At 37.2% G+C, this 27436-nt stretch overlaps 2 protein-coding genes across 20 annotated transcripts in view; both read left to right on the plus strand.

Moving 5' to 3' along the window:
* LOC121314485 (band 4.1-like protein 3) overlaps positions 1-15940 on the plus strand; it is a 54151-nt gene extending 38211 nt beyond the window's left edge. For 6 of the 18 annotated variants that reach the window (XM_041247816.1, XM_041247820.1, XM_041247814.1 and 3 more), the window contains 13 exons: positions 1130-1183; positions 2142-2177; positions 3129-3320; positions 5389-5433; positions 6544-6648; positions 7171-7845; positions 8616-8732; positions 9262-9639; positions 11796-11924; positions 12072-12170; positions 12627-12707; positions 13642-13758; positions 14807-15940. In XM_041247816.1, coding sequence (XP_041103750.1) covers positions 1130-1183; positions 2142-2177; positions 3129-3320; positions 5389-5433; positions 6544-6648; positions 7171-7845; positions 8616-8732; positions 9262-9639; positions 11796-11924; positions 12072-12170; positions 12627-12707; positions 13642-13752 — 2022 coding nt within the window. In that variant the 3' untranslated portion in view covers positions 13753-13758; positions 14807-15940. Of the gene's footprint in view, positions 1-1129; positions 1184-2141; positions 2178-2416; positions 2483-3128; positions 3321-5388; positions 5434-6543; positions 6649-7170; positions 7846-8615; positions 8733-9261; positions 9640-11795; positions 11925-12071; positions 12171-12626; positions 12708-13641; positions 13760-14806 lie in introns of those variants that run through there. The other 12 variants (XM_041247818.1, XM_041247825.1, XM_041247828.1 and 9 more) reach the window with 10 other exon arrangements.
* A 5317-nt stretch (positions 15941-21257) lies between these two features.
* Positions 21258-27185, plus strand: LOC121314487 (zinc finger and BTB domain-containing protein 14-like). 2 transcript variants are annotated; one of them, XM_041247835.1, is made up of 2 exons: positions 21258-21389; positions 25301-27185. In XM_041247835.1, exon 2 carries the CDS (start codon positions 25316-25318, stop codon positions 26645-26647), a length of 1332 nt encoding a protein of 443 aa, XP_041103769.1. In that variant the 5' UTR covers positions 21258-21389; positions 25301-25315; the 3' UTR covers positions 26648-27185. The 2 variants fall into 2 exon arrangements, with proteins under 2 accessions (XP_041103769.1, XP_041103768.1); XM_041247834.1 differs by lacking the exon at positions 21258-21389 and adding an exon at positions 21397-21781.
* Positions 27186-27436: the final 251 nt, after the last annotated feature.

Consider the following 27436-nt stretch of genomic DNA (forward strand, 5'->3'; position numbering starts at 1 on the left):
CATATGTTTAAGGCTTTCATGATGAAGTAAGTCTTTATTTGCAGGATAAACCATTCCTATTACAATTCTGAAATTAAATAATAACAAAAAAAATCTTCTGTACTTTGTGTCTAATCCACACAATCATGTAGTTTGTAAGGTGTAGAATGGTAGGCTTGTTCGAAAAGCTGCATGTCAAAAAATAAATAAAAATACATATATCCTTAGTATATTTAAAGTAGGAGTTTCTCTGCATTATCATTTGCCAAAAAAATCAGTGAAACATAAGATTGCATTTGGCAAGCTTTGACAAGGTTTAACAAAAGCAACAATAAACAAATCCTACAGGCCTTGAATGATATAGCTTGTCCTTTTGTAGTTATTGATTAAACTGATTGGTGCCATTTAAGCTTTTTGTAGGGGTGTATGACAAAGTCAAATTGAGGGTAATGCACAATTAGTGTACAGCACTTTAATCAATAGGAGATCTTTTAGAAAGTTGGATAATATTGTAATGCAGACAGACTGCTACACTCATTGTCTCATAGCTAACAGTATCAACGGAAGGGGAAGATGAGTGGCTGAAAGTCAGGTGACTGTTATGGTAGCTTAATTTTTTTGTATAGTGTTGTTTTTTTTTTTTTTTTTTTTTTTTAACAAATAAGTGGCAACTGCATTTTTGCCAAATTTAAGTAAGGTTAAAACTGGGGTTGGACCACTTTATTTGGGGCTAGCTTACTTAATTTATATAAACCACTGATCAATTGGATAAGCAATACAAATAAGATTCACTTGGACACCTGGCTTTCCTAACAAAGTCCAGCAAAGAAATGTTCTTTTGGTTTGGCTACCGGACTGATTTTTAGATAAACATGTTGTAGGTGTGATTTTTAGAAGAGTGTCTGCCTTGAGGTTTGAACTTCCTCTGAGCATGTTCCAGCTATGAAATTAAGCTTGCTTTTTTATTATTATTTTGCTGCCTTTTAAAATCATGTTTTCTGTGTTGAAAGCTTGTCCATTACCACAGTCCACAAACTATAATAAATGAATGATTGTAGCGTCTGAGGCAAAGATTAGCATAACTAACAAAGTGGATTTCTTTTTGTTCCTGCTTTTCATTTGGGACCTGGGTACATGTGTAACAAAACAGACTGACAGCGAGCGAACAGACACTGCGGCTGATGGTGAAACTACAGCCACAGAGGTTCGTACACAGAGCCACCTACCTCAAGCACGTCAGAGGTTTTCTTACTGTAATCAGTTGTGTTTTTTCTTTTTTTTGCGAGGGGGGAATACATTGGGGTGTTTAACACAAATCTTGTAAATCCCGTGTCCATTCAATACTATACCGTAGTTAATATATATATATTTTTTTTTAAGGTACTGGTACAGTTCAATAGAAAATATATTTAAAAAAATGCAATAGCAAAAAAAAGGTGCTGAATAATTGAGTTTCTACTGTATGAAAGATTGACCGTGTAGCTGGTGAATCTGCTTGGAAATGCTGTCAGCACAGGGAAAGATTGCTACAGTGCTGCAGCTCTTTCCTGCACAATGAATGAACAATTAACTCACTCAGTGAAGTGCTGAGCGTTTGAAGAGTGATTCATGAAAGAAGTCCCTTTTCCGTTGTGTGAGCCTGTACCCATGCCAACCAACAACATTTTAAGAAGTTCAATCTACCTGACTTTTTCATTACAGTCTTGTGGTTTGGTTTTATATTATTATTTATTATTATTTGGTTGATGATGATAGCGATCTAACGATTTGCTTTGATATTAAGCAAAGTTTTAACTTTTATATAATGGTTGAAGACTATGCACATATTTCACAAACATTTTTAGCTTGCATAAAGTAATGGAATGAATATAGTCCAGACCTCTTGGGGGGTGGTGGGGCTTTGGTCATTCTCTTCACAAAGAGTCGGCATGATTGAGGAGACCTTGCAACCCTCGCATTGTGAGGTATGCTCCCTCTTTGAGACTCTGGGAGTACTTCATTGTAAATAGGGTTTACTAATTGCTTTTTTTATGTGATAATATACTCTGTTGGCTTCTGTTTCATGTGTTGCGCCACTTTTCAACAGGGGTCTATAATTTGACTGAAAGTAATTTGTGTTTTAATAAAGATTTTCTTTTCCCAACCTTGCTTATTGCTGACAGTCGGATCAAGAAGACGAATCTGAAATAAAGCCACTGGTAACGGGAGATAACTACTATTAGTGTGTTCCACACAGCAAACATTTCAATATGATTAAGTGTGCATTATTAGTTATTCTAAATATGTGTTTTTTTAATTTGTTTTTTTTTGTTTTTCTCTCCTTTTTTTTATTTTTCTTCTCTAAGCTGGAAAACAGAGTTGTATTTAAAAACTAATTCTTGTCCCCAATCATCCTTGCAAAAATGAATAAGTAGATTTTTTTCTTTTTATTTTACAGAGTAGTTTTATAAGGCAAATAAAAGGGGAAAATTTGTTTGTCAAACATAGTAATCTGATGTTAGAGGTTGGTAAAAAAAAAAAAAAAAAAAAAATAAAAAGTGCATGTGTGTCTTTTGAGTCACAACTAGAGCTTGGAGTGTGATGCATGGAGGCATATAGTTCTGACGTGTACACTGATGATAGATAGCCTTTTTACTAATCAAATTAAGATTCTGACGTTTAACTTTGTTCATAGGAAACCACTGACTTTCAAAGTGTTTTTTTTATTTATAATAAATTTTTTAGTGCTTGGCTTGACTTAACAGCTTCAATTTGCCAAAGTGAGCTTTCTAACTGTTGTAGTCAGTGGAATTCTAATGTAGAGCTTCTGTAAGTCAGAAATGTTATTCATGTCTAGGCCAGTCGATATCTCAATCTTTTAAAAGATTGAAGCATTTTGCACCATCAAGTTTGTGAAGACATTTTAATGTTATTATCATGTTCACAGGACATTTTAGGCACCCCTTTACACGTTTTGATATGTCATTTTTCATACAGATATATAATTTGATGCAATCAGCAGCATGGTGGTTGATTTGTCGAGACATATATACATAATACATACTAAGAAATGTTCTTGCACCCTAAAACCATTTAGAATTCACTTGGCCCCTAGGTTGATTGAAGTTCCAAATGTGTTAGAAAAAAACATCTTCTTTTTTATGATTTAGGACACAATTAAAACAGAAGAAGAGTTATTGAAACACCAAACCAACATCAGCGAGTTGAAACGAACCTTTTTGGAAACAACCACAGATGGTGCTGGACTTACGGAGTGGGAGAAGAGGCTCTCTACTTCCCCAGTGCGGACTGCCCCGAGACTGGAAGACGCTCCAATGATTGAACCCCTTGTGCCTGGGGAAGTGAGTTTGCCTGCTTTCTAAAAATAAATATTCTAGCGCCGTAGTGATCCTTTTAAAAATTCTAGAAAATACCACATTCGCACACAAATTCAGGGAGCATTGTCCCAAGAGATTTCACCTCTGTGGGGCTGTTCGTTATGTTTGTTTAGCACTTGAATCACTCCAAACAGTACGTGCACTTTAACGTTGGTCTTAGCTTCATGTCTCTTTACATTCAATATCAGTTCTGTTTTTCCCAAGCAAGACTTTTCTGAGATTAACCAATTAAATACAGTGGCTCTCAAGTATTCACCCCCCTTGGACCTTTCCACATTTTATTGTGTTACACCATGGAATCAAAATGGATTTACTTAGGAGTTTTTTTCCACTGATCAACACAAAAAAAAGTCCATAATGTCAAAGTGAAAAATAAAATCTACAAATTGTTCTAAATAAATTACAAAAGTAATGAATAAGTATTCACCCCCTTTACTCAGTATTTGGTAGCGGCAGCTTTGGCAGCAATTACATGTACATGAGTCTATTTGGATAAGTCATACCATCTTTGCACATCTGGACACTGCAATTTTTGCCGGTTAGCGTTTCAGGCCCTGACGCAGAGAAGCATGCCACCACCATGCTTCATGGTATGGATGGTGTTCTCAGGATGATGTGCAGTGTTAGGCTTGTGCCAAACATAGTGCAGCGTTGAGGCCAAAAAGCTCTATTTTGGTCTCATCAAACCATAGAATCTTCTTCCACTAGGTCTCTGAGTCTCCCACATGCCAAACTGGCCAAGTTTTTTTCAACAATGGCTTTCTTTTTGCCACTCTCCCATAAAGGCCAGTTTTGTGAAGCATCCGGGCTATTGTTGCCATATGCACAGTGTCACCGTGGAAGACTGTAACTCCAATAGAGTTGCCATAGGTGGCCTATGTTATCTAGTTATCTTGGTGGCCTCCCTGACTAGTGCCCTTCTCGCCCGGATACTCAGTTTTTGAGGACGACCTGTTCTAGACAGATTCACAGTTGTGCCATATTCTCTCCATTTCTTAATAATGGACTTTACTGTGCTCCGGGGGATATTCAGTACCTTGGAAATGTTCTTATGTCCTACCCCTGATTGGTGCTTTTGAAGAACCTTATTCCGGATTTGTTTTGAATGTTCCTTCATCTTCATGATGTAGTTTTTGTTAGGAAATGTGCTAACCAACAGTGGGACCTCCCAGAGACAGGTGTATTTAACCTGAAATCATGTGAAACACCTTAATTGCACACAGGTGGACTCCATTCAACTAATTATGTGACTTCTAAAAACAATTGGTTGCACCAGAGCATATTTAGGTGTGTCATAGCAAAGGGGGTGAATATTTATGCAATCAATTATTTTCGGTTTTATATTTGTAATTAATTTAGAACAATTTGTAGATTTTATTTTTCACTTTGACATTATGAACTGTGTTTGTGTTGATCAGTGGCAAAAACCATTTAAATCCATTTTGATTCCATGTTGTAACACAATAAAATGTGGAAAAGTCCAAGGGGGGGGTGAATACTTTTGAGAGCTACTGTAACTGGAATGGTCTGAGATCGCTATCTCAAGTAAAATTGTGATGCATTTAAAGCAGTCCCTGAACTACAACTTTATCAATAAAGTGGTTTTCCCAGCAGGTGGTAAAACAGGCCCCCTAAGCAGTTTAGTGTACAGTCTCTAAGATACAAGAAGAACCACATTGCATATTTAAGAAAAGTATTGTGTGTAGTGTTTTGTTTTTATGAGAAACTTGCCTGTTGAGTCTGTGCTAGTAAATTTGTCCTGCACATCTCAGTTCAAGTTACGTTTAACAAGTTATACGACTACACGTTACACTCTTATTGTTGCCTTCCAATATGACGTATTTTAAACAACGTGTATTGAAAAATGACCATAAAAAAGGAATGTATTTTATGGTTGTGACCTGTTTACCTGTAATAAACTTTCAGTCCTGAATTTGGCTGGAAGGGGTGTAGTTTTATTTTAGAACGTATTATTATTATTATTATTATTATTATTATTATTATTGCTTAATATTTGTGTTTTGACAAACAGACCAAAGAAGAATCAGCTAAAGTAAAAGCAGATGAACCCCTAGAGGTAGGTTTTGTTTTCAGCCTATATGCTATTTTCTCATTTTGTGGCTATCTCATTGCCTCGACCTGTCATCGTCTTTTTCGACCCATTTCTTGGTGGAACAGTTATATTGTCTTGAGACAATGTTGACACTTCTTGTATTTGGTAACGATGTGCAAATACTTCAAACACAGTACTGTTAAAGGAAGATGCTGATTCCTGGTTTCATTGCTGTCGGTCTCATAACCAATTGCAACTTGACCAGTGAGTTTGAACTACAACACATGAAGCAATTTAAGTGACTATCTGTAGTATTGATTTTGTAATATCTGCATATCCAAAATTGAAATAGAAAACACAAGCAAAGAACCGAAAGATCTACAACAAAAGAAAAGCGGACCAGTGATAAGAGTGCTTGCGCTGTTAAGAATATACATTTTTTAAATGTTGCTTATAAGGGCTTTATAAATAGTGAGCCTTTTATTTAATCAAGCTCCTAATCCATATGGTGTAAAATACATACAGTTACGACACCATATAATAATCTTGTATCTTAATTGTAAAATTGTCTTCTAGAAGGGCACATCTCTATTCAAGCAAAATAACTTTTGTGTCTCGAGTTCTATTTATTTTTCAAGCCGTTTTTTTGTATTAACGTCCTTTTTTGTTCACATACTGTTTTATCTTTCCAAACCCTCATTGTTCCTGTGCTTTTTCTTTTTACATATTTTTCTCAATTCTGATACACATTCTTAATGTGTCTTTGCATGGCTCCAGCCACTGAAGCAACTGAGCATGTGCCCTACGATTGCCAGTTTTAAATTAAGAGGAAAATAAAGAGCAGTAAATTACTTCGTAGAACTCCTTGTATGATTTCCTTTAAATAAGAGTGTGCTGATGTTTATACAGAAATTGACATTGATTTCATCATTTCATTTCTCCTACTGTATTGCCCCCTTTTCCCTTTTTTTTATCTGAGGTTTTTCAGTGGTGTACTAGCCATATTATCAGACTCAATAAATAAATTGATCATTGTTGGACCCTTTGTGTCAACATGCAAATCTTGAGCCACTAGCTAGGAGTTAGGATGTACACTGATGCTGCTGTTTGGAATCTCCCTGGTTTTTACACTAGTTTGGGTACAGTGAGAAGACTGTGAAAGAGGGGTTTACATCTGGCAGCATGATCTCCTCTTCTCATCACATTATGATGCTGAAGACTATTCCATCATCCCCTGAGGTTATTTTTATAAAACTTTAACAAACAACAAATGTTTTACACCATAAGTACAGACAAGGCTTATTGTGACATTTGTTGTTGTATGACTGTTTGTTTAGTAAACGTTTTATTTTAATGTTTTATTTCTAAATTTGAGTCTTAAATTGGAGTTATTTATTGACTGAAGCCAAATTGTTTATCTACACGTAATGAAATTAGCTACTCTACCGGGAAATCTGTAATAGCCACCTATGGCTTTTTTTTTTTTTATCCTGCAACATACCAATACAGTGCTCCCTTGTTTCACTATCTGACTTTCACATAAATAAATAAAAATGAAATGTTGAAAATAATGAATAATTGAAGGGACTTTATGCAGTAAATTATCAACCGTATAGTTGAACTGTGATTTAACAAAATTCTTTTGTGAAATGACGAGGGAGCACTCTATACATTGTATAGATTGTATGATTAAATACTTGAAATGCACTCACAGTTTAAAGCAATTTTTTTGCTAATGTAGTTTTTATATTTCGAATATAGGGTTCTGATGACTGGGTTATTGTAGACAAAATGCCAGCTAAGGTAGTCCCGAGCGAAATGAACAATGTTGTCACCTATAAAGTAATGGCAGTCACTAGTACTGTTTCTGGTGAAGCTCAAAGCAGCATTAGCAGTAAAATCAAAACCATTGAAGACTACCGAAGAGAAATGAAGGAGGAAGAGCTAAAACAGAAAGCATACACCTTGGGAAAGTCATATGACACCCAATCTGGGAAAATCGTGACCATGACAACGCGGTTCAGAGATGGAGACAAGTCTGTGCAGTACTCAATGGAGGCTAAAAGAAAGATGGACCATTCTTCCATTGTTAAAATATTGCCCATTTCGGCTGAGAGTGACATTCTGGAGCTCGATTCTGAGAAAGCTGCACTATCTAGGGATAAAGGGGCTTTAGTAACAATCAAAGAAGCCGAGACTCCCCTTGCCTCTGGGGCCTATACAAAAAGTTTCGTAGAAACAGTTTTCACAGAGCTGAATAATGAACAAGGTAACCATGTCCGGAAGGAAGGTGCTGGTCAGCTGGAAGAGAAGGTTCTGCAAATGGATGATGTCATACAGAATGACACAACTCAATGGAAATGCCATTGGGAGCAGCCTTTTAATGTTGCTACTGCTCATTTTGTAACCAAATCCTCGGCTGCTACAAGAGTGGTGGTAACTAATGACTTTTCTGCTGATGTGATGTGCCTCCTTACCCACCCTTCCCTTGGTTACAATTTGCAGCATGAGTTTTTGGGCCAACATTTTTGCTTTTGACGAAAGCTCCGAATGCTTACGATAACCTTCAGCTCACCTCTGCTGCTTCGCTTCACTGTTATGATTAAAAATAACACAAATCATTCACCCTAATATATTGTGTCATTGGCTGTTTAAGCTGAACATAAACCTCCAAGACGCAAGTGATATCCCTTCATTAGGATCTGTGGGAGATGCAGACTGCTTGGCTGCACAGGCTTATTTCCAAGTAAAACTTGGTAGTTAGTTTTTTTTTTTTTTTTTTTTTTTTTTTTTTTTTTTGCTTGACAAAACTGACTTGCCCTCTGACAACATAACACTGCTTCTGTAATCCAATGTTTGACTTTTGTTATATTCTATGCTAACAAATGTTTCAGCTGCTTTTGTTTTGCCTTTTAAATTATATATGCCATATTCAAAAAAGTTAATTGTTTTAAAAAAAAAAATCTTTCTCATTTAATAGTTGCAATTGAAAAACAAAACCAATTTTGGCCGTTTTAATATATTGACGATTCACCCACAATTAAGTTTTGCGGACAATTAAGTTAACTTTTATGAATAAGGCACAAAGTATTATAGTGTAAGCCTACTTTCTTCTTCTTTCTTTTGATTGTGTAAAATCTGGCCTTGTTGTCTGTGTTTGTCGTATATCTTGTATTTGTTGACTGTGTATTTCTTTGTCTACTTAGACTAAACAGACCTCTGGTGAAATGGATGGTAAAGACTTCTCCACTTTAATAGATTCAGCAAGAGATCAATACAGCAATGTGGAATGGGCTACTTCTGCTTCACGTAGTTTGGCTCAGGTGGCCTTTTTTTCTGGAACAATAACCTTCAAACTGCATAACCTAATTTTAATATCCTAAAATGGTTTAATATTTTCACAAAAAAATTAAATACCCACCACCACCTAAACCCCTACCACCTTCCAAACACTCACTTGCTTTTCAAAGGGCATTTATAGCAACACAGCTTTAAATTTCAAATAATTGTTGAACGTTGTGCTAAGTAAAATAAAATAAGATATAACTAAATGCTTTGCAGCAGACTGGTGCCTTACTTGCATATTTCACATACTCTTTACGCATGTAGAGCCAAAGCAGGCCTGTAAACAGGTGGAGTGGATCACTTATGCATTTTGACTATCAAGTTAAAAAGGTTCTTTTTTTTTTTTTTTTTTTTTTTAAATCGAGCCTTTTTTTTTTTTTTTTACTGCAAGCACTTTATCCTCCGAAGTCCCTCATAACCCTTTGACAGTGTTTCCTTTCCCCTTACACTTTATTTTCCTTTGTAAACACTTGTCTGATCTGTTCCCTTTTGTATTTTGTGTCCCAGGCATCAGAGATGAAGGTTGAGCGGAAAGGCATCTCTCAGACATTGAAGCAGGAGGTTCACCAGCAGGAGCAATCCATGATGAAGGTTGTTCAGGACACGTTTATTTTGAAGGAGGAGGAGCGTGTGGTGACTATGCATGCAAGTGATGCTGCTGTTGCTGTTGCTGCTGCTGCAGTGCATGCAGACTCTGCTGTTCCATCTTGCCGGAAGGGGGACGAGGGTTCTTCAGAGGCTAAGGATGCTAGCAAAGAGGAGAGGGATCAGGGCAAGCAAGTTGTAACTGACCAGGTTGGGAGTGTTGATGCATCTTCCCAGGAACAAAGGCAGCAGCAGGATGCCTCGATTTCAGATGAACCTTCACATAAGCCTCGCTTTGAGGTAACTGGAAACCCTTATTTAGTCGTGCAGTTTTGAAAGAAGCCCGTGTTTTAGCAAACATGTATCTTTTTTTTTTAAATGTACTACTTTAAGTTAAATAAATCTCTGTTTGAAGACTGTCTTGCACTTCCTGAGTCGTTTCACCTGGACCGGGAACTTTTTCCAACCCTTTCAGTGGCTTCTTTCCTGTCCTTAACTGACCATTAACCATCTCTCTCATTGTACAAACTTTACTTGCAGCATGCTGCATGAATATGTACATTTTGTCTTGGTGCTTTTCTTAACATACATTTTGTTAGTCTACATTTAACAACCTTTAAGGTGTTATGTACTGTTCATGATTTAATTCCATAAATCTGTTATAGACATTTTGGACAGCATACTTAAGTTATTTATTGTTATTTAGTATCAATTTGACTAAAAGAAAGTTCCAGTACAATAAAGATTTTATAAAGCGTTGAAGCTCTCTACATCACTAAAAAAAATGCCTTGCGAAACCAAATACTTTCCTTGTTTTATGCATATCTGTGAGGTGGAGTGCTACTTAACTTAGGAAGAAGTCACCAGGGGATACAGCCATCTGGTTAGCTTTCAAATAATTCCTCAAGTAAAAAAACTCCTGATTTCAATCATGTCAATTGTAAGAACAAAGTAATCCAACTCTAAACAAAGTTTAATTTATATGTGTCTTTTGGAAAGTGTCATCTGTAACAAGGAACGTGCAGGATTCAAATCAGCAGTTTAACTGTTTAACTCCATCGACACTAAGCAAGAGCCATAAAAGCAAAAAAATTGTGAAGGCAGAACTGACTTTCCAACATATACAGTGCTGGTCAAAAGTCTTAGACAAAAAGTTGTCTAACAAGGATGAGCAATACTTGAAGGTAACATCCTTAAGGAAGACAGGAGTTGAATTGACAACAGAACTGGCAGCAGGCACAGGTGTCATTGTCGTTCAATTCTTAAGGATATTATCTTCAAGTATTGCTCATCCTTGTTGGACAGCTTTTTGGGTCTTCCAGTCCTGGGTTTGTCAATTACAGATAATGTTTCTCTATACTTGTTGATTATGCTTTGGATACTACACCTTGAAGATCGAGTGATGCAAGCTATTTCACTCTTTGAATAAATTGTTGATGCTCATAATGCATCAGAGTAGAAAAATGCAACATGTCTAAGACTTTAGCACAGCAATGTATATATTTTTTGTCCCTCAGTAGCTTATTCTCAAATGTTGTCCATTCTCAGTAAGAAACCAAAGGGAGCTATACACAGTCACATAGGGTTAGGTTTCCACATTCTTGTAGCACTTGCCGGGACAAACACTTAAAAATAAAAATAAATAATTAAATAAAAGTATGGTGTGCAGGAGCACAGATTAGAGTTATGGCTGTGCCAATGTTTATGATCGTGGCTGGGGATCCCATGTGAATTAGCACATTTACCCTGGCAGTCATGGACTGCTTCACTTCACCATGCCACAGCAGCAAAGAGCTGAAGCAGAATTTATGTTTTCTTATGAAATAAAGATTTTTTTTTTTTTTCTGCATTGAACCTATATAGTAAGCCACAATCTAAATATTATACATTTGCTCACCCTGCTTATTATGGCAGCTTTATGGATGGCATGTATTGCTTTGTGTGTGTAAATAGTTTTGTGCATTTCAGAGAACACTGATTTGCTTATCAGAAAGGAGACATGCACCAAAAGATTTGAAATGAAATGAACATAATATTCTTTGGCCCACAGCCTTGTCCATTGGAGCTCAATAGCTGCCCCATGAGCTGGCTGAACTGATGTAATGACTATTGATTGAAGACTGTTCTAGCCAGCAGGCAGGACAAGTGGCACTCTGGGCCACCTTCCCTGCCCCATGTGCTGGCTGAACTGTGATGTAATGACTATGCCATCTATAGCCGGTGGTCAGACACCTTGCCTCAGACCCTTGGTCAATGCATGCTGCAAGGGGGAGGTGGGGGGGAGGACCAAACAAAGAAATGACAAGGAGGCAGAAGCAATAGGCTACATATGGAGCAGTTTGATTGCATATGTGATTAGAAGGAGGCACTTTTCATAAAAACAACATAGTTTCCAATTTAAGTTCTTGGTGCAAATTACATTATTTATTTATGTACTTATTTATTTATTTAAACAGCCACCTGTTTTGAAAACAGAATCTGTGAGTTTTGGCAGTACCACTCAAGAAGAAAGAGAGGAGATCACCACTAAGGAAGTGCCAGTAATCCACACAGAGACAAAAACCATTACTTATGAGTCATCCCAGGTAAGAGAGAGAAATACATAGATAGATATAGGTAGATGTAATAAACATACTGTTGATTAAAACATTCATTTGGTTTGTATACATATGCATTGTGCAACCTATTGGCTTTCACAGATGTTTAATCTCTCTTTGCTTTCTATCCTTAAGGGGGATGCCAGTGCTGATGCAGAACCGGGTGTCCTAATGAGTGCCCAGACCATCACGTCAGAAACGACAAGCACCACAACTACAACACATATCACAAAGGTAACACCAGTGTATGGTTAAGAAGCAGGATTGCTCTTAATGTTATAATGTTAGAGTTGTTTATGGGATAAATGCATTAGGTCAGAGGGAAGGAAACAGATTCATTTTTTTGAGTCGGCTGTGGGCAATCTATTCACTGGTGGGTTGAATGCATGTTTAACACGTGTTCTGTTTTGCACTGCTGCTATGCATACTGCTTACTCTGAAGGTCATGGGATGTAAGCTCAAAAACATTGTGTGGTTACAATGCTGACTTTGGCACTTTGCAGGTTCAAGCCCTGCCTCAGTTTGTTAAACACACACAAAAGTTAAGGGTATTGCCACACATTTTTTAATAGGTTCCTTGGAGGGCTAATATTTCTGACAACATGCAAGATGTATTTGTAGTTTCAAATTACAAATGGGATTTTTAATGATTTTACTGTTTTGGGTTGTTTTTTGTTTTTTCATTCCCAGATGGTAAAGGGAGGCATTTCAGAAACAAGAATTGAGAAGAGAATTGTTATAACGGGGGATGCTGATATTGACCATGACCAGGTAAGATTATTTTTGTTTGGGTGTTTATTTTTTTTTTCTTCCATGTGCACTGTAAAAAAAAAAAATATATATATATATATATATATATATATATATATATACACACACACACACACACACACACACACACACACACACACACTAATCCCTCGCCAACCGCGGAGTTACGTTCTTGAAAACCCCCGTGGTTGGCAAAACCGCAGTTGGTAAATACTAGAGCTTATGGGAAAATAGGGAGTTAGGTTCTCCACTGCTGCGGTTACACTTATCAAAGCTTTTTAAGTTGCATTTTCCTTCACTAAACACAAATGAAAAACACAGTAACATAAAAACAATGCAAATACTGTAACATACTGGGTAATGTAACATGTTAAAAGTAATAAAATTGTAACATAAAAAGTAATGTTTTATTTACTTTGAGTCCTTAGAGTTGAAGGCCAGGGTGTTGTTGACTGGTGACAGTTACGCTAAGTTAACATGGAACAACGAGACCGCGTGCGCATAATACTAGTATGACTAGTACAAGAGACAAAGTGAGAGATGATGCTGGTACTGGCAGGGGGAGATGCTGGCGAGATGCCACGGAAGCAAATGTGGATGTGTCGTATGTTTCCGTGCAAAACTGAATACACAAATCTATATGCTGCGGTTGGCAAATTGGTATGCAAAAGGAAAACTTTGTATACATGAATTCCGCGGTTGGCAAATACGCGGTTGGCGAGGGATTACTGTATATTTAACAAATCAAGAAGTATCTCAAGAAGTTTGATTTGCATGCTGTGATGATTTATTTATTTTTTTCAATTGATAATTCTGTTGTAATCACATTTATCCTTTGTAAATGATACAAATGATCATGAATCTCCACCCTGCTTTGATCATGCATGATCCACCTCCTCTTTGTTTTCCCACTACTCTGGTTTCCTTGAGCTAGGCCCTGGCTCAGGCAATTAAAGAAGCCAAAGAGCAGCACCCTGACATGTCAGTGACCAAAGTAGTGGTACATAAAGAGACAGAGATCACGCCTGAGGATGGGGAAGAGTGATGGCAGGTAAGAGGAATGCAGCTCTCAACCGGTCAGCTTGCAAACAGGGGAAAAAAGCCGCAGGACCTCCACCCTTTACATCACCAAAAACTGACCCTCTCACTGGCAAAGGAAAGAAAACCAGTTCAGTTGCTTTTCACGAAAAGAAACTGCTTTTTCCAGATAATTAGAATTGGTAAAGAAAAGTTAATGAGAATGAAAAATAATTCACGTAAGCAATCACCTTAATTGTCTAAATAAGGGTTATCCTGAATTGAAAATGATAAATCGAACAAAATTAAACTGTGCCAGTTAGAGGGGCTTTAGGCTGGTATTCTTCCATTTGTCTGTGCTCCTAACCCGCCCTCACATTTTGCCATGGATCCTTGCTTTTAATGTCTGTATTTATTTTGTGTTTGTTTTCTATGATTTTATTTTTAACGGTTGCTATGTAATGCATTATGACGTGTACATGCTTTAATCTGTAATTATTTTAAAGGAATTTCTTTTTTTCTTTGGAGAATAACCAAAATGCACTGCATTTTCAAGCAGTGGGCTTTTTTTTTGCATTGTATCTTTGGTTTGCTGCATGAAAAACAGTCCATACTAGATTAATGTTCAGTAGACAGGGCTTTGTGTGCTTAATATAGTGGTTTTTGGATAATCAAGCTTAATAAAAAAAGGGCATGCACTGGCACAGCAATACATTTGCATGCAATTATGTGGACTAAAAACACACTAAGCAAATAACTTTTTTTTGTAGCAAGTAACATCACCTTGTTATACCTTAGTCACACCCAAGGTAAAGTTTTCCTAAACTGTTTCTATTTGTTTTAGTAATAAATGCATGATTGCAGGTTGTTACTGACTGTTGATGTAAAATTATGCCCTGTTCAGTCACTCATGCGGATAGAGTTCAGTGGAGGTGTTCATCATCTGTGCTGTAATAAAACACACTGAAGCAAAGAATTATGATTTCAGCAAGTATTATCTATGAAACAGGTTTGGTAAAAGATCTTGTGACTGGAATGCATGCATTTTAATTAATTAATTTATTTTTTTTGTTTGTTTTTAGGAATAAAGCCTACACTTCAGAAGAAGCTTTTACACATTATGAGGAATAAGGGATGTCTGTGGAGTCAGCTTTGATTTTATATGCCAATATCCACCCATGGGTATCTCACTGCATTGGAGCACCTCATATGAAATAGCACTCTTACACGATCACTCTATAACGCTGGCTTACGTAAATCTAAATTAATCCAGTAAAACATTGGCAAATGCATATTGCATGACAATTTAAGCAATGCTGCTTTTGTTTAAATTTAAGAAAATAATGAAATTACCCAGGGTTCTAATATACCCGCACTCTCATTTCAATGGAAGTAGAGATAAAATAACACTTTTAATCTCTGCATTTTAAAAGTAAAGAGTTAACAAGTAAATACTAATTAAAGTAGCTTCCTTTTATTTATTACTACTACTACTACTACTACTAATAATAATAATAATAATAATAATAATAATAATAATAAAATCACCCCTAAAATGCTATAGGCTGTACATGCAATTTACATATTTAACCATGCATTAGATGTGCCAACATTACTGAGCTCATTGAACCTTGTAACTGGATTTTATCTGATTTTACTGATATTGCCTGCAAAACAGCAGTGAACTTTAAACTTTGAAATGAATTATTATGCTACATACATGTGCTTCTTAGGCAGAACAGTAATGCTTTTGGGTAACGATTTAGTAATTTTTACTTGAAACGCATCATTTATGTTTTTCCACTAAGTTTCAAGTTAAGATGAAAGGCTAAATATAGTATTCCTTTAGTGGCAAAAAAAGAAAATAAGACACTGCTGCTTGCACAACAGACTGTAACTTACATTATGAGAGTAATTGATTGTATGTTGAATCTGTTCATCAGTCACAGAAACTTGCTGTGGAGTCCAATAAATCACTCAACATTGACTTCCTCGTGCAGAGCCAAGCCTTAAACTGTACAGAGAATAGCAACTTTCAGTGTGAGCTGAAAATATATTAGTATCCATGGTTTTACAAGTATCCAAGTCAAGGATGTGCTATACTCCATCCCGTCATCAGCTGCAGTACCATACATGTTGTATGTATGTTTCTGTATTTAGTCAAATAAGTGGTAAATGCATTTCAATGAATTTGTCTTTTCTTTTTAATAAAATATACTGATAATACCACGCTGATTGTCCTTTTGTTTGTTCGCACTTGTCACTGCATTTGGAGCTTAATGTAGGAGGTGGTGGAATTGTAAACTGGGATCTTCACAGAATGTAAACAATACGGTCTGCTTTCTGAGAAGGGTAGAGAAGGAAAAACTATGGCAGAATGTAGTACGCGCACAACAAAATTCAATGAAGATCTTTTTATGCCAGTGCACAATGAAGTCGCCACACTGCAACAGATTAATACCACTCCACATGCATCTCATGAAACAAGCAGTCACTACCAGCACTCCGGGGGGGGGCAGTTACTTTAACACTGTCAAATACAACTGCAAAACCAAGCAAATTATTCCACAAATACTGTTATAAAGATGAATTGGTTTCTGTGCTGCACAAATGTGTAACGATATGCGAGTTGCACAGCAGACCTACTTCATACAGATTTTTGAGTTTTGGAATTTGTTGAGGGCCCAACAAGCGTTTGACTGGGTTTAAAATGGAAATAAGTGTACACCTGCGTGGCACTGTGGTGCTGGTAGAAGCAATTGGAAATCATAAGGCGTTAGTAAAGTTTTTATTTTGGGGGCGAGGCTGACACCAGTTGTAATGGGACAACTAATGATATGTGAAATTACATAGTGAAAATAAAATAAGATGGACTGTAAAATGCAATATATTGTTGTGTACTTCTCTTTTATTTACTTGAGTTTAGTGAAAATCCAAACCATATTTGCACAATCCCCAAAAAGTGACACACCCACAAGGCTGGAAACAATCTCCTTTTTTCATATTCAAATTCAAGCTCGGGGTGAGGAATCTGATCTGGGAAAAGACGTGAGAGTAATCGGCGATCAGATTATATAGTTCGTACATTAATACAATGAATGAAATGTTTTAATCAGTAATGAAAATAATACAGCAAATCAATATTATGACAAAACTTGCTGGCAAGGGGAACATGCATGCTCGGAGAAGAAAGAAAGAAGATGCATAATATTAAGTAAAAGGCCCTGGCAGTTCACTGAAACTGAATTCTTTAGGAAAGACATAAGGTCACCCACGTCCATGATGCTAGTAAACAGCTGTCTGAAGACTAGCTGGTTATTTACTGGGATCTACAAGTCTCAAAAATGACACAAGAATCCATGTAAAGTCAGAGAATGCCTGCCACTGACACGGAGATCAGTAAATGGATGAATGTCATCACAAAATGAACTCACACCTCCCCAGGAGAAAGATGTTCACTACACTGATACCATACAAAATAAAACCAAAAATGATGGTACAAGGCTTTTTAAATCAGCACCACACTAGAGACACAAGATAACGACTGCTTAAAATAATGATTATCCCATTAAACCTGCACTAGAACAATACCTTTTCTGATGTACTATAACATGAAATAACATTATAACATTGGAGCATGAAATCAGTCAATCGAATACAATAGTAGCTTGTCAATAAGCAACATCATTTGGTTGTTTTGCATTGATGACTACTGATCTGTTAATGAAATGTAATTTCTGTGTTTTTAAAGGACACTTGACTGGCACCCCCTGGTACCCCCTCCTGCAGTGAGGAGTCTAATTATTTTTAAATATAGATGCTCAGAAACTAAACTTGAGTTCAGTATAAGAGTCCTTTAGTGTAGCCTTAGAGATAATGGTGTTGAATCAAAGTTGTGTTTTGGGGTGCATGGTATTATATGCCCAAGTGTCAGACTTGCAATCACTCAAGAATCTGTCATGTTGGAATCAACAGCAGCTGTCACTGTTCCCCTGCTCGTTCATAATCACATCCAGGTGTCAATCACACTCACAAAATGTCGCACTAGTCAAGTAAGTAGGGAATAGACTGGCCACCAGATGACGTGTGAGGGAACCAATCTGAGATAGGAAAAAATAAATAAAAGACAAAGAAAACATACAGATTAAATGGGTCACGGGTGGAGATTGGTTTTGAAAATGGGAGACTTGTGTGTACAGCATGCCCCTTGTGTCTTGGATCATCCTCCACCCCACCCCACCTCTGGATTATCTGCCCTCCCCCTCTCCCTCTCCCCCTGCCCACCTCGTCTACCCCATCGTCCTCGGCTCCCAAGCCCAATGGTCCCTCTTCTGGATCTGAAAATTGGATTGCCTGCTCTAGAGAAGCGTCACTATCAACATGTAATATATGTAATATAATTATTTGATTTTCAATAAAGGCTTCATTGGTATTACGCCTGCGAAATCTCTTTCTGAAAAATATTGTCCTTGGTTCTGAAGATATGTGAGCCCATTTCCCTTCTGGCACAGATGATAACGCTGTCTCAGTGGATGCACGACAGATGGAGGGAAGGTTTCAACAGGGACCAGGGACACGAGGGAATTGCGCTCCACAGCCTCGCCTCCTCCCCGCTCCTGAATCACCTATAATAAAGTGTAGAAAAATCTAGAGAACTCAATCCAAATATTTTACTAAAAATATGCCAATATAATGACTAGCGCACCTTCTAACAGCTGAAAATATGCTATTTTGATCTATTTAGAGGGTGCACTAAACATCAGTAAATAGTAGGGGAGACCTGGGACAGTTGTAACAATTTGTTACCTTTCTCTCCATTACGCACAGATTATTTGAGCTAGTTTGACCAGACTTTGATACAAACTTCTTACATCTGTCCTCTACCAATCCCCGTAGTTATCCTGTTTTAAGAGCTGATATACATATGGCAACAGGGCTTGAAATGTAAGGTGTCCGATGTTACAACTAACCCCATGACCAGGGTCAGTTGTAACATTCTGTGAAGAATAATAAAAAATATATAATAGTTTGAAGTGTTTGTGTGTTCATGCATGTTGGGGTGTGTTTAGGAAAGAAAGGTGATTGTTTGAATATTTGAAATTGAAAGTAATGCATCATTATTCGCACTAGCTGCACGTGCATAACATAGCCTGTTTGTCTTAACATTTTCTTGTTTGGATGTGTGACTGTTTATTTCATTGAAAGCTTTTGTGGCTTATATCTCCTGGACAACTTCATGGATTGGTCTGCAAAACTGAATATGGCAGAGAGAAAATGGCACTGCTCTTTTGCATAACGTTCAAGGTGCTCGCTTACAGTGTGCAGGAATGCTGGTTCATACCCAACCTCTGCCCTGTTACATAGGCAAAGCAGGGCTATGGGATGGTTTCAAATGGCATAATGGTGTAAAATGTGTTATGTTTTATTTCAACAAAATTACTGTATTTGGGTAAAAAATACAATTTACAAAGGATGCAGTGACGGCAAACGGTCATTTTATTGTGATAATTTTAATTTGCAGAGCTCACATTGTGTTTTACCAACTTTTATTTATGCTGAAGCTGCATTGTTTTTTCACATTTGAGAGGTGTCAATGGTGCTACAGGTCATGCAGTTTAAATGATCAGTAGGAATGATAACTGGTAATGATTGCAGCCCTTCGGATCATTATTTAGTTAATAATTATTTTATCGATGTAGGAATTCCAGTCTAGGCACATGAGTAGAAAACGCTCTTCCACCCACAGAGGCAAAGCAGAAAAAGGAACAGATAGACCTGTGTTAGAGGAACGAAGAGAACAACCCGAAGTGGTTCATCAGCTCACAGGTGTAATCAGGGCCATGTTCCCTACAAGCCTTATAGGTCAGAAGTAGGACTTTAAAATCAATTATCTGCTTAACAGGCAGCTAATGTAAGGAAGGCAAGACAGGCCTAATGTGCTGTCTTTGTTTAGTTTCTGTTAGGAGGCATGCAGTTTTGGAGAAGCTGAAATCTTGAAATGGTAGAATTGGGTTGAACAGCATGTTGTAGTTTATGAAAAAGAAATTCACAGCAAAAAATACAGAAATGTCACTGAAGTTAAAAGAAAAAAACATTGAATGCTTAGTTTGGAGGACATCTAGTGGTTGGTTATTCTTACTGCATTTTTTCATAAGTGCAATTAGATACTATATAGCTAGTTATTTTTATGTAAATTGTGAAATGTCAGTCCTTTGCAAACCCTTAAAATTGAGATTTATAAATAAACATGAATAACGTGGTTCTATTTTTACAAAAAATGCAGCTAGCATCCAGCTTACAAGATAATGCAGTTGGCACACCTAGGGGTTTATATTTCAGTTATGTTCTGCTTATGTAATGTAAACATACCAAACATTTAGAAAATGTAATCATTTCAGCTGAATCCCAGGGAGGCCTACCCATCGGTTTCAAATCTGCTGGATAACATATTTTAAAAAAAGAATGCCCCATGTACTTGATGATCTCAGTGTGTGTGTTGTGTGCTTTAAAAAACAAAAAGTATGTTCATAGTCACGGTGGAACATTGTTTTATTAGTCACTTTGTCTATATGACCCCTCTAGCATTGCATTCTACAGTAATGTATCAGGATCCTCATTAATTCAACTCTTTCAGCATATGTACATTTTTTGGTTGCTTCATGGCATTATTTAAATGTGTATAAGAAACACTAGGTATATAATAGTAAAGACTGTAATAGTTTGTTTAAATTCCTATTGTGACATAGTTTGAAGTTGATTATGGTCTCAAGTAGTATTAGGTATTACAATGGCCCCCTGTGTAAACAAGACATCTGCACTCAGCAGGACTTATTTTCATATCCTTTGGTTGTTTTTTTTTCCTTAATAGTATTTCACAAATTGCAGTACACAATGTAAAATAATATCTTATATCTATCTAAAAGCTATAGTAATTGTTTTGCGGTTTGTTTTTTGTTTTTGTTCATTGAGGTAATTATCTAAGAAATAAGACCTAACAGGGTACTCTGTATTTCCCAATACCAGAGGCTCTTATTGCTTTTAGAAAATGGGCAACTGTTACAAAAAAAAGACAGAAACAAAGTTTTGTGGTTATAAGCTTGAGGTGGGTCAAGGATATCTGTCCAGGTGAAAAGACACTTATGCTTGTCATTTTTTGTGCCTGGTCATCCATTTAAAGTTAATGTACCCCCCTGCCAAGGGTACTAGACAATGAGATGCCAGGAAATATTTTTTTTTATCGTAATTAAATTTCACCGACGACAATTTGGTTTTACCAACATTGGTCTGTTCGGGAAATTCAATCTGCACCGCTCGTGACTGAGGTTCGCGCTCTAAATCTAGGATAGCCCGCGCGCCGCACATTCTGTGAATTGCAGTATTTTCGCGTAAGGAAACTGATTTTCAGGGTAGTTGTCACTCGAGAGTGGTTTAGTTTGGCTTTCCCTACATTTACTGCGTACAGAAACTCGTACGTGTCTTTATACGTCGCCTGCATTACCCCAGAAGACCGCTGCACTGTAATTATTGTGCCTGCAGTTCCGTGCCTGCGCAGCGCGTCCTTCCTGCTCGTTCTCAGGCCAATACTACACAAAGTATTATTCATTACTACCAAGAGCGGCGTTGAAAAAAACAAGATCTGCAAAAAGAACCATCTTTTTTTTACAGGTAAGATATTCCAGTCTATATTTATTTTTAAAAAGTGTGTTTTTATCATGTATTTAGTTAAACAAGTGTAATGTTAGGGTAGCTGCGCGCTCACGTTTGCATCAGGACGAGTTCGGCGGGGCGACGAGTGTTCATGGCTGCTCGGGCGTTGTGCAAAAAGATAGAAGCGACTGGCAGGAGCAGAGTGCTACTGTAGCTTGAGTCGTACATAGGTGAAGATGCTGTAGTAGAAAATATATATCTCAGCAGAAATCTGACTTAAAATGCGAACATTCTTATTTCATGGAGCACATTTAAAAAAAAAAAAAAAAAAATCGTGTTTTAACTACCACAAAAGAAAAAAACAGGGCGCTGGCTCAAAATGGATGGACGGTTACCCGTATATCCTCACTGTACGTATACGCCTCTGCTTTTCAGCACTACATTAAAGAAAAGAGGGAAAAAAACCCTCAAATAAACCACACATTTAGCTCTTACGGTAACATTAACCGGACTCAAATAAACTAATTTGATACGCAGCAGTGCGAGTCCGATCACTGCTTCTAGTTTGCCGTCCATGTTGGGTGGGAGAAAAACAAAAGTCAACACAGGCTCTAGGCTGACTTTCTTCAGTGCTTGCAGCCTTTAATATTGTACAAATAAAAACGATAACAACTCAGTGGCCCATCTGTTTTTTGATCAGTTCTATCAAAATTAGTATATTACAGAATCTTTCAAAATAATGCATGAAATCGCTCCCACGAAAAACGGTAGAACTTCCAGTATAGTAATCGTTGTACACGGGGCATGCGCAAAACGTTCACGAGGCGCGTGAGTGGTTGTCGATAGCGAGTAATAACAGTAACCAGCGCCTTGCTCGTTGAATGACAATTGGCAAACTGAATCAATGTTTAACCTCTTATGAGATGTGGAGTCTTAATATTTTCAGTGTTGTGGAAGAGACCCAAGTACAGTATTTACTTCCTACTCAAAACTGTGATTGTGTCAGGTGCTTCCAAGTGTAGGCCCTGGGGGTGTGCAGTTTTTGAATAAAACTGTATTGTCCAAGAGACAAAATGCTGATTTTTTTCTGATTCACTAAGTTCTTGAAGATACATGAAAAGGTTCCCTGTGACTCCACCTCACCTCAACAAATGTATAACATATTTTAAGGAAATGTTCCTTTCAATGCAGTTTGGAACACAAGAAGTTCCCGGAACTGGGAGAACCAATTTTAATTCATAAGTAACATACAAGTGTACAACTATAATTCGTTATACTTGGAGTTATTCAAATCTAAAAATAGCTTCTACTTTTTTTTTTTTTTTTTCAGTCTTTGTAAGCAGAATTCAACCCCTGATGTACATATGTTTTAGTTTGTTGCATCACAGATAATAAATCATTGCCAATTGTTACTGCAGCTTTGTGGAATTCAGATTTTTCTTGACAGTTTTGTAACTGCTGAACCCCAGATTTTAAAAGGATGACAGAACGATGTTTTTACCGACGTTATTTAGTTTACTGTCCAAAAATGGCTGCAATGATGTTCTTTACCGACGTTAAAAAAAGAGGTTTATATTATATATATATATATATATAGATAATATATAAATATATATATATATATCTATATATATATTATATATTAAACTGTGTACTACATTTTACAGCTATATTTCCTCATGTAACATCTTGTCATGATGGCTAACGGACTGACTACTGGGGAAAAAAGAAACGCAAACATTTTTGGCAGGAATATCAAATTCCACCAATACATACTTCGTATATTGCAACAGGCTGCCAACATTTCTGGAGCAAAATAGGCTTTCTGGGTGTGATTCGCCAAATATTTTGGTAGCAAATATTTATGGCTTTACAGTAGCATTTAAATCTAAAAAATGTGAAATTGTGGTAAACGGCAAACTAGGTTAGCAACACTAAAATCGAAAGAAAAAAATCATTTAATTTTTTGCCAATTTTTGTAATGCTTCTAAATAGTAAACATCCCAACAAGCGTACTCTTCACCAAAAAATAGTCTCAGAAATAATTTTATAAATTACCGTAGAAATTGTTTTTATAGGTCGCACTGGCGTAAAAGTTGCTCTCCCCCCCCCCCCTTTTTTGAGACTTCAATTTTAGGAAAAAAACCTTTTGTGTTTTAAAATACTTTTTTTTACAATTGATTTTTTCCTACATGCTCAGCACCAATAAAGAAAGAAAGATACACAGGTTTAGTTTCAAAATAACCCTTGTTTGCAATATTTTATTCCATTAATAATTTTACAGTGTTGTTTTTCGTTTTTAGTTAAACTGCTAGAAACTATTCAGTTTTTCAAAATGTATAAAATGTAAAAATTAAGTGTGAAATCAAGTTATACATCCGACATCACATCTGTATTAACCATCCAGTATTTTATTTTAGCTTATCAAGTAACCAAATAACTTCAACAAATATCTCCTTTGCTTTACTGAACATTTCGTTCCAAAACCATACTTAGACAATAGTTCCAGCGCATTGGCTTTTACATATTTGTTGTATTATTAAACAGTGCTGCTTGCTTCAATTAAAAAAACAACAAATAAAATAAACACGGCACCATCTAATAATCAGTAAAAAACATGCAGTACAATTGCATTCAATTTCCAGCTATACAAATACATACATTTTGTTTTATTAATCAAAACCATGACCATACACATAGTTTACAAGTGCAACACTGCGTTGCACTGACATGTAGAACAAGTTACAGTATGCATTAAAGTCATTCAAAGTACTCCATTCAAACAAAAATGTTTTCTACATTGGGCCATAAACACTGTCCTCGTCTATAAGCTTGTTTTTCTTTCACCATTTTAAGTTTGTCTTTGCTTCGTCTTCAGTCATGTACTGTTTTTTCAGCACTGCGATGTATTTTGGCAGATTTAACAACGCGCAATTTCAAACCTGTTGAGTAGCATTTCCGTTTTTTGTCTGACTATCCTACTTTCTAAAGTCATCTGCATTACTATAACATTACAGTTACAACAAACGGAAGACTTGATAAGTTTACTGTTCAGCTTTCTAACCAATAGATGTTTGCGACGGATCCCAGGGGCGTGTTGAGCCTGAACGTTGACAAATCAATGGCTCGGGAGGGTGGGAATAAGGAAATCCATATAGACTGACAGCTATTGTGTTAACAGTGAAGCAGTATAGCTGTGACGTTTTCAAGAGGTCAGTCGAGAGTCTGACAGCTTGCGTTTAACATTCAAAATAACAAAGGGTGTTGAGAGTATGAATTTAAAACCTTTAATCAAAACAATGGTTTTGTGTTCCTACCTAGCAACGTGACCTGAATGACGTATATCCTGAAAAAAATAAATCAGGTTTTTGACAGTTAAGTTTGTGTGAGCCATAACTGTAGCTGTAGTAATCCCATTGTGGCACTGGACCAGTAGTTTAGCACTAGAACAGCCACGGCATGTCATTTTGACGGTTTTCACTTTATTTTTAAATTATTTTTTCACCCTATTTTTCTCCCAATTTGAAATGCCCAATTGTATTTAGTCTCAACCCACTACTACCACACCTGCACTAACTCAGGAGCAGCGAAGATGAACACAGGCTGGCCTCTGAAGTGTGTGCCGTCAGCCGACGGTTTCTTTTCACTCTGCAGGCCTGCCGTGCAGCCAGCCCAGAGCTACAGTGCTGGAGGATAACACAGCTGTGGGCAGCTTACAGGCAAGCCCGCAAGCGCTCGGCCAGTCTACAGGGGGTGCTGGTACACAGTGAGCCGAGGACAACTTGGCCGACCTTTCATTTTAATGTTGATGTTGTTTAAAATATAGCGGTTTTAGGTATGAGTATAACCACAGCGGTTCTAGTGTTAAAGTGCTAGCTTAGTTCACAAAGTGTTTAATTTTTTATCTTTTTATTTTTTTGAATTGGCAGGATCTTTTGATTACCATGTCGGAAACAGTGAAGTATGTTGACGACGAACACAAAACAGTCTTTCTGAAGATATTAAACGAGCAGAGGTTGGAAGGTGAATACTGTGACATTGCCGTCGTTGTGGAAGACGTGAAATTTAGGGCACACCGCTGTGTTTTGGCAGCTTGCAGCAATTATTTCAAGAAATTATTTAAAAAACACGAAGTTGACAACTCATCTGTGATTGAGATTGATTTCTTGCGTTCTGATATCTTTGAGGAGGTACTAAACTACATGTATACTGCCAAAATTTCTGTGAAGAAAGATGATGTAAATCTTATGATGTCTTCTGGCCAGATCCTTGGCATTCGTTTTCTGGATAAGCTTTGCACTCAGAAAAGGGATTTGTCTGCCCCTGGAGAGAACGGTGACCACAGGAAGGCCAAATTTGCTTATGATGTTGTTGAGAAAATCTCTATTCCAAATACAGACTCACACGATAACCATGACAATGATGTAGAGGTACTTGGAGATGAGAGTCCATCGGATGATGTTGTAGAAGAGACCCAACCAAACCAAGAAGTTGACAAGTCACCCCATAACACCCTTAGAGTCCAAGAAGCAATTCTAAAAGAACTTAGTAGTGAAGATGTTCATAAAGTGAGCTGCTATAGCCAAGAGGTGGAATCCATGGAGACGGAACCTAAAGACTTGGGTTCTCAGACACCCCAGACTCTAACGTTCGCAGACAGCATAAGTGAGGTCAAAGATGAGCAGCCACCAGGGTGGACAACAACCGCTGGAGACATGAAGTTTGAGTATCTGTTATATGGGCACAGGGAACAGCTTGCTTGCCAGGTCTGTGGCAAGGCCTTCATTGATGAAAACCGACTGAGAAAACACGAGAAGCTGCATTCTGCAGAGCGGCCGTTTATTTGTGAAATGTGCAACAAAGCCTTCACCACTCACGCTCACCTAAAAGAACACCTGAAAATACATACAGGCTACAAGCCCTACCGATGTGATGTGTGTGGAAAGTCCTTTATCCGTGCGCCAGACCTTAAGAAGCACGAAAGAGTCCACAGCAATGAACGTCCCTTTGGATGCCAAATGTGTGACAAAGCATTCAAGCATAAATCCCACCTGAAAGACCATGAAAGACGGCACAGGGGAGAAAAGCCCTTTGTTTGTGGCTCCTGCAGTAAGGCGTTTGCCAAAGCATCAGATCTAAAAAGGCATGAGAACAACATGCACAGTGAACGCAAGCAGGTTCCTGCCAGCGCTATTCAGAGCGAGACAGAGCAGTTGCAAGCAGCAGCCATGGCGGCTGAGGCAGAACAACAACTGGAAACTCTAGCATGCTCGTGAAACTGGAAGCACAGTGATGCGCTTCCATCCACTAATGGTCAGCTGTGCTTATGTTTTGAAAGTACACAGGAATTATAGTTTTTTTTTTTTTTTTTTTTTTTAATGAAATTGCATTTTAGACAAACTAGGTTTAAAAATTATGGCAATGTAGAAATTCATTGTTGAAACAACTAAAATGTTTTTTTTTTTTCTTCTAAACAAACTTTTACTTCACTTGCATCTGTTTAAATGCATAATGAACAGTGGTATTGTTAGTTATTCTATGTCATCATTGTGGGTGTGGTTTAAAACAATGGCACCTTTTCTTATGTTTAAATCAGTGTAAAAATCAAACGTTCTTTTTATTATTAATAAAAAAAGAATATACCAAAGCTTTATAATGACTTGTACCACTAGGCAGTTTAATTTAGGATGACTGTATTGCCTTACTTTGGTTTACCATGTATGTACTGTTATACAGTACCAGTTTTGTAATTAAACAATAAGTACATTAAAGGGTACATAAGGACATTTTATTGTATTATGTTACATGTTCCCATGTGTTGCTACAACTGTTTACTTAGTGTGTGTATTGTTTTATTTTTATTTTTTTGTTTTGACCACTTTTTAAAACTTTTAAATTGCATTCCCTGCCTCAAGATGACTTCCCATGTACCTGCATGGGCCTCTCAGCTACATTTCCCATCATCCTCCTGCTCACATATGTAACTGAGATGGATTTACCTGTGAGCAGGTTAATGGGAGGATGATGGGAAATGTAGTTTTGAGTGCTCCGTACGGGTACATGGG

This window comes from Polyodon spathula, chromosome 4 (genome assembly GCF_017654505.1).
Source record: "Polyodon spathula isolate WHYD16114869_AA chromosome 4, ASM1765450v1, whole genome shotgun sequence".
In the NCBI taxonomy this organism is placed as follows: Eukaryota; Metazoa; Chordata; class Actinopteri; order Acipenseriformes; family Polyodontidae; genus Polyodon; species Polyodon spathula.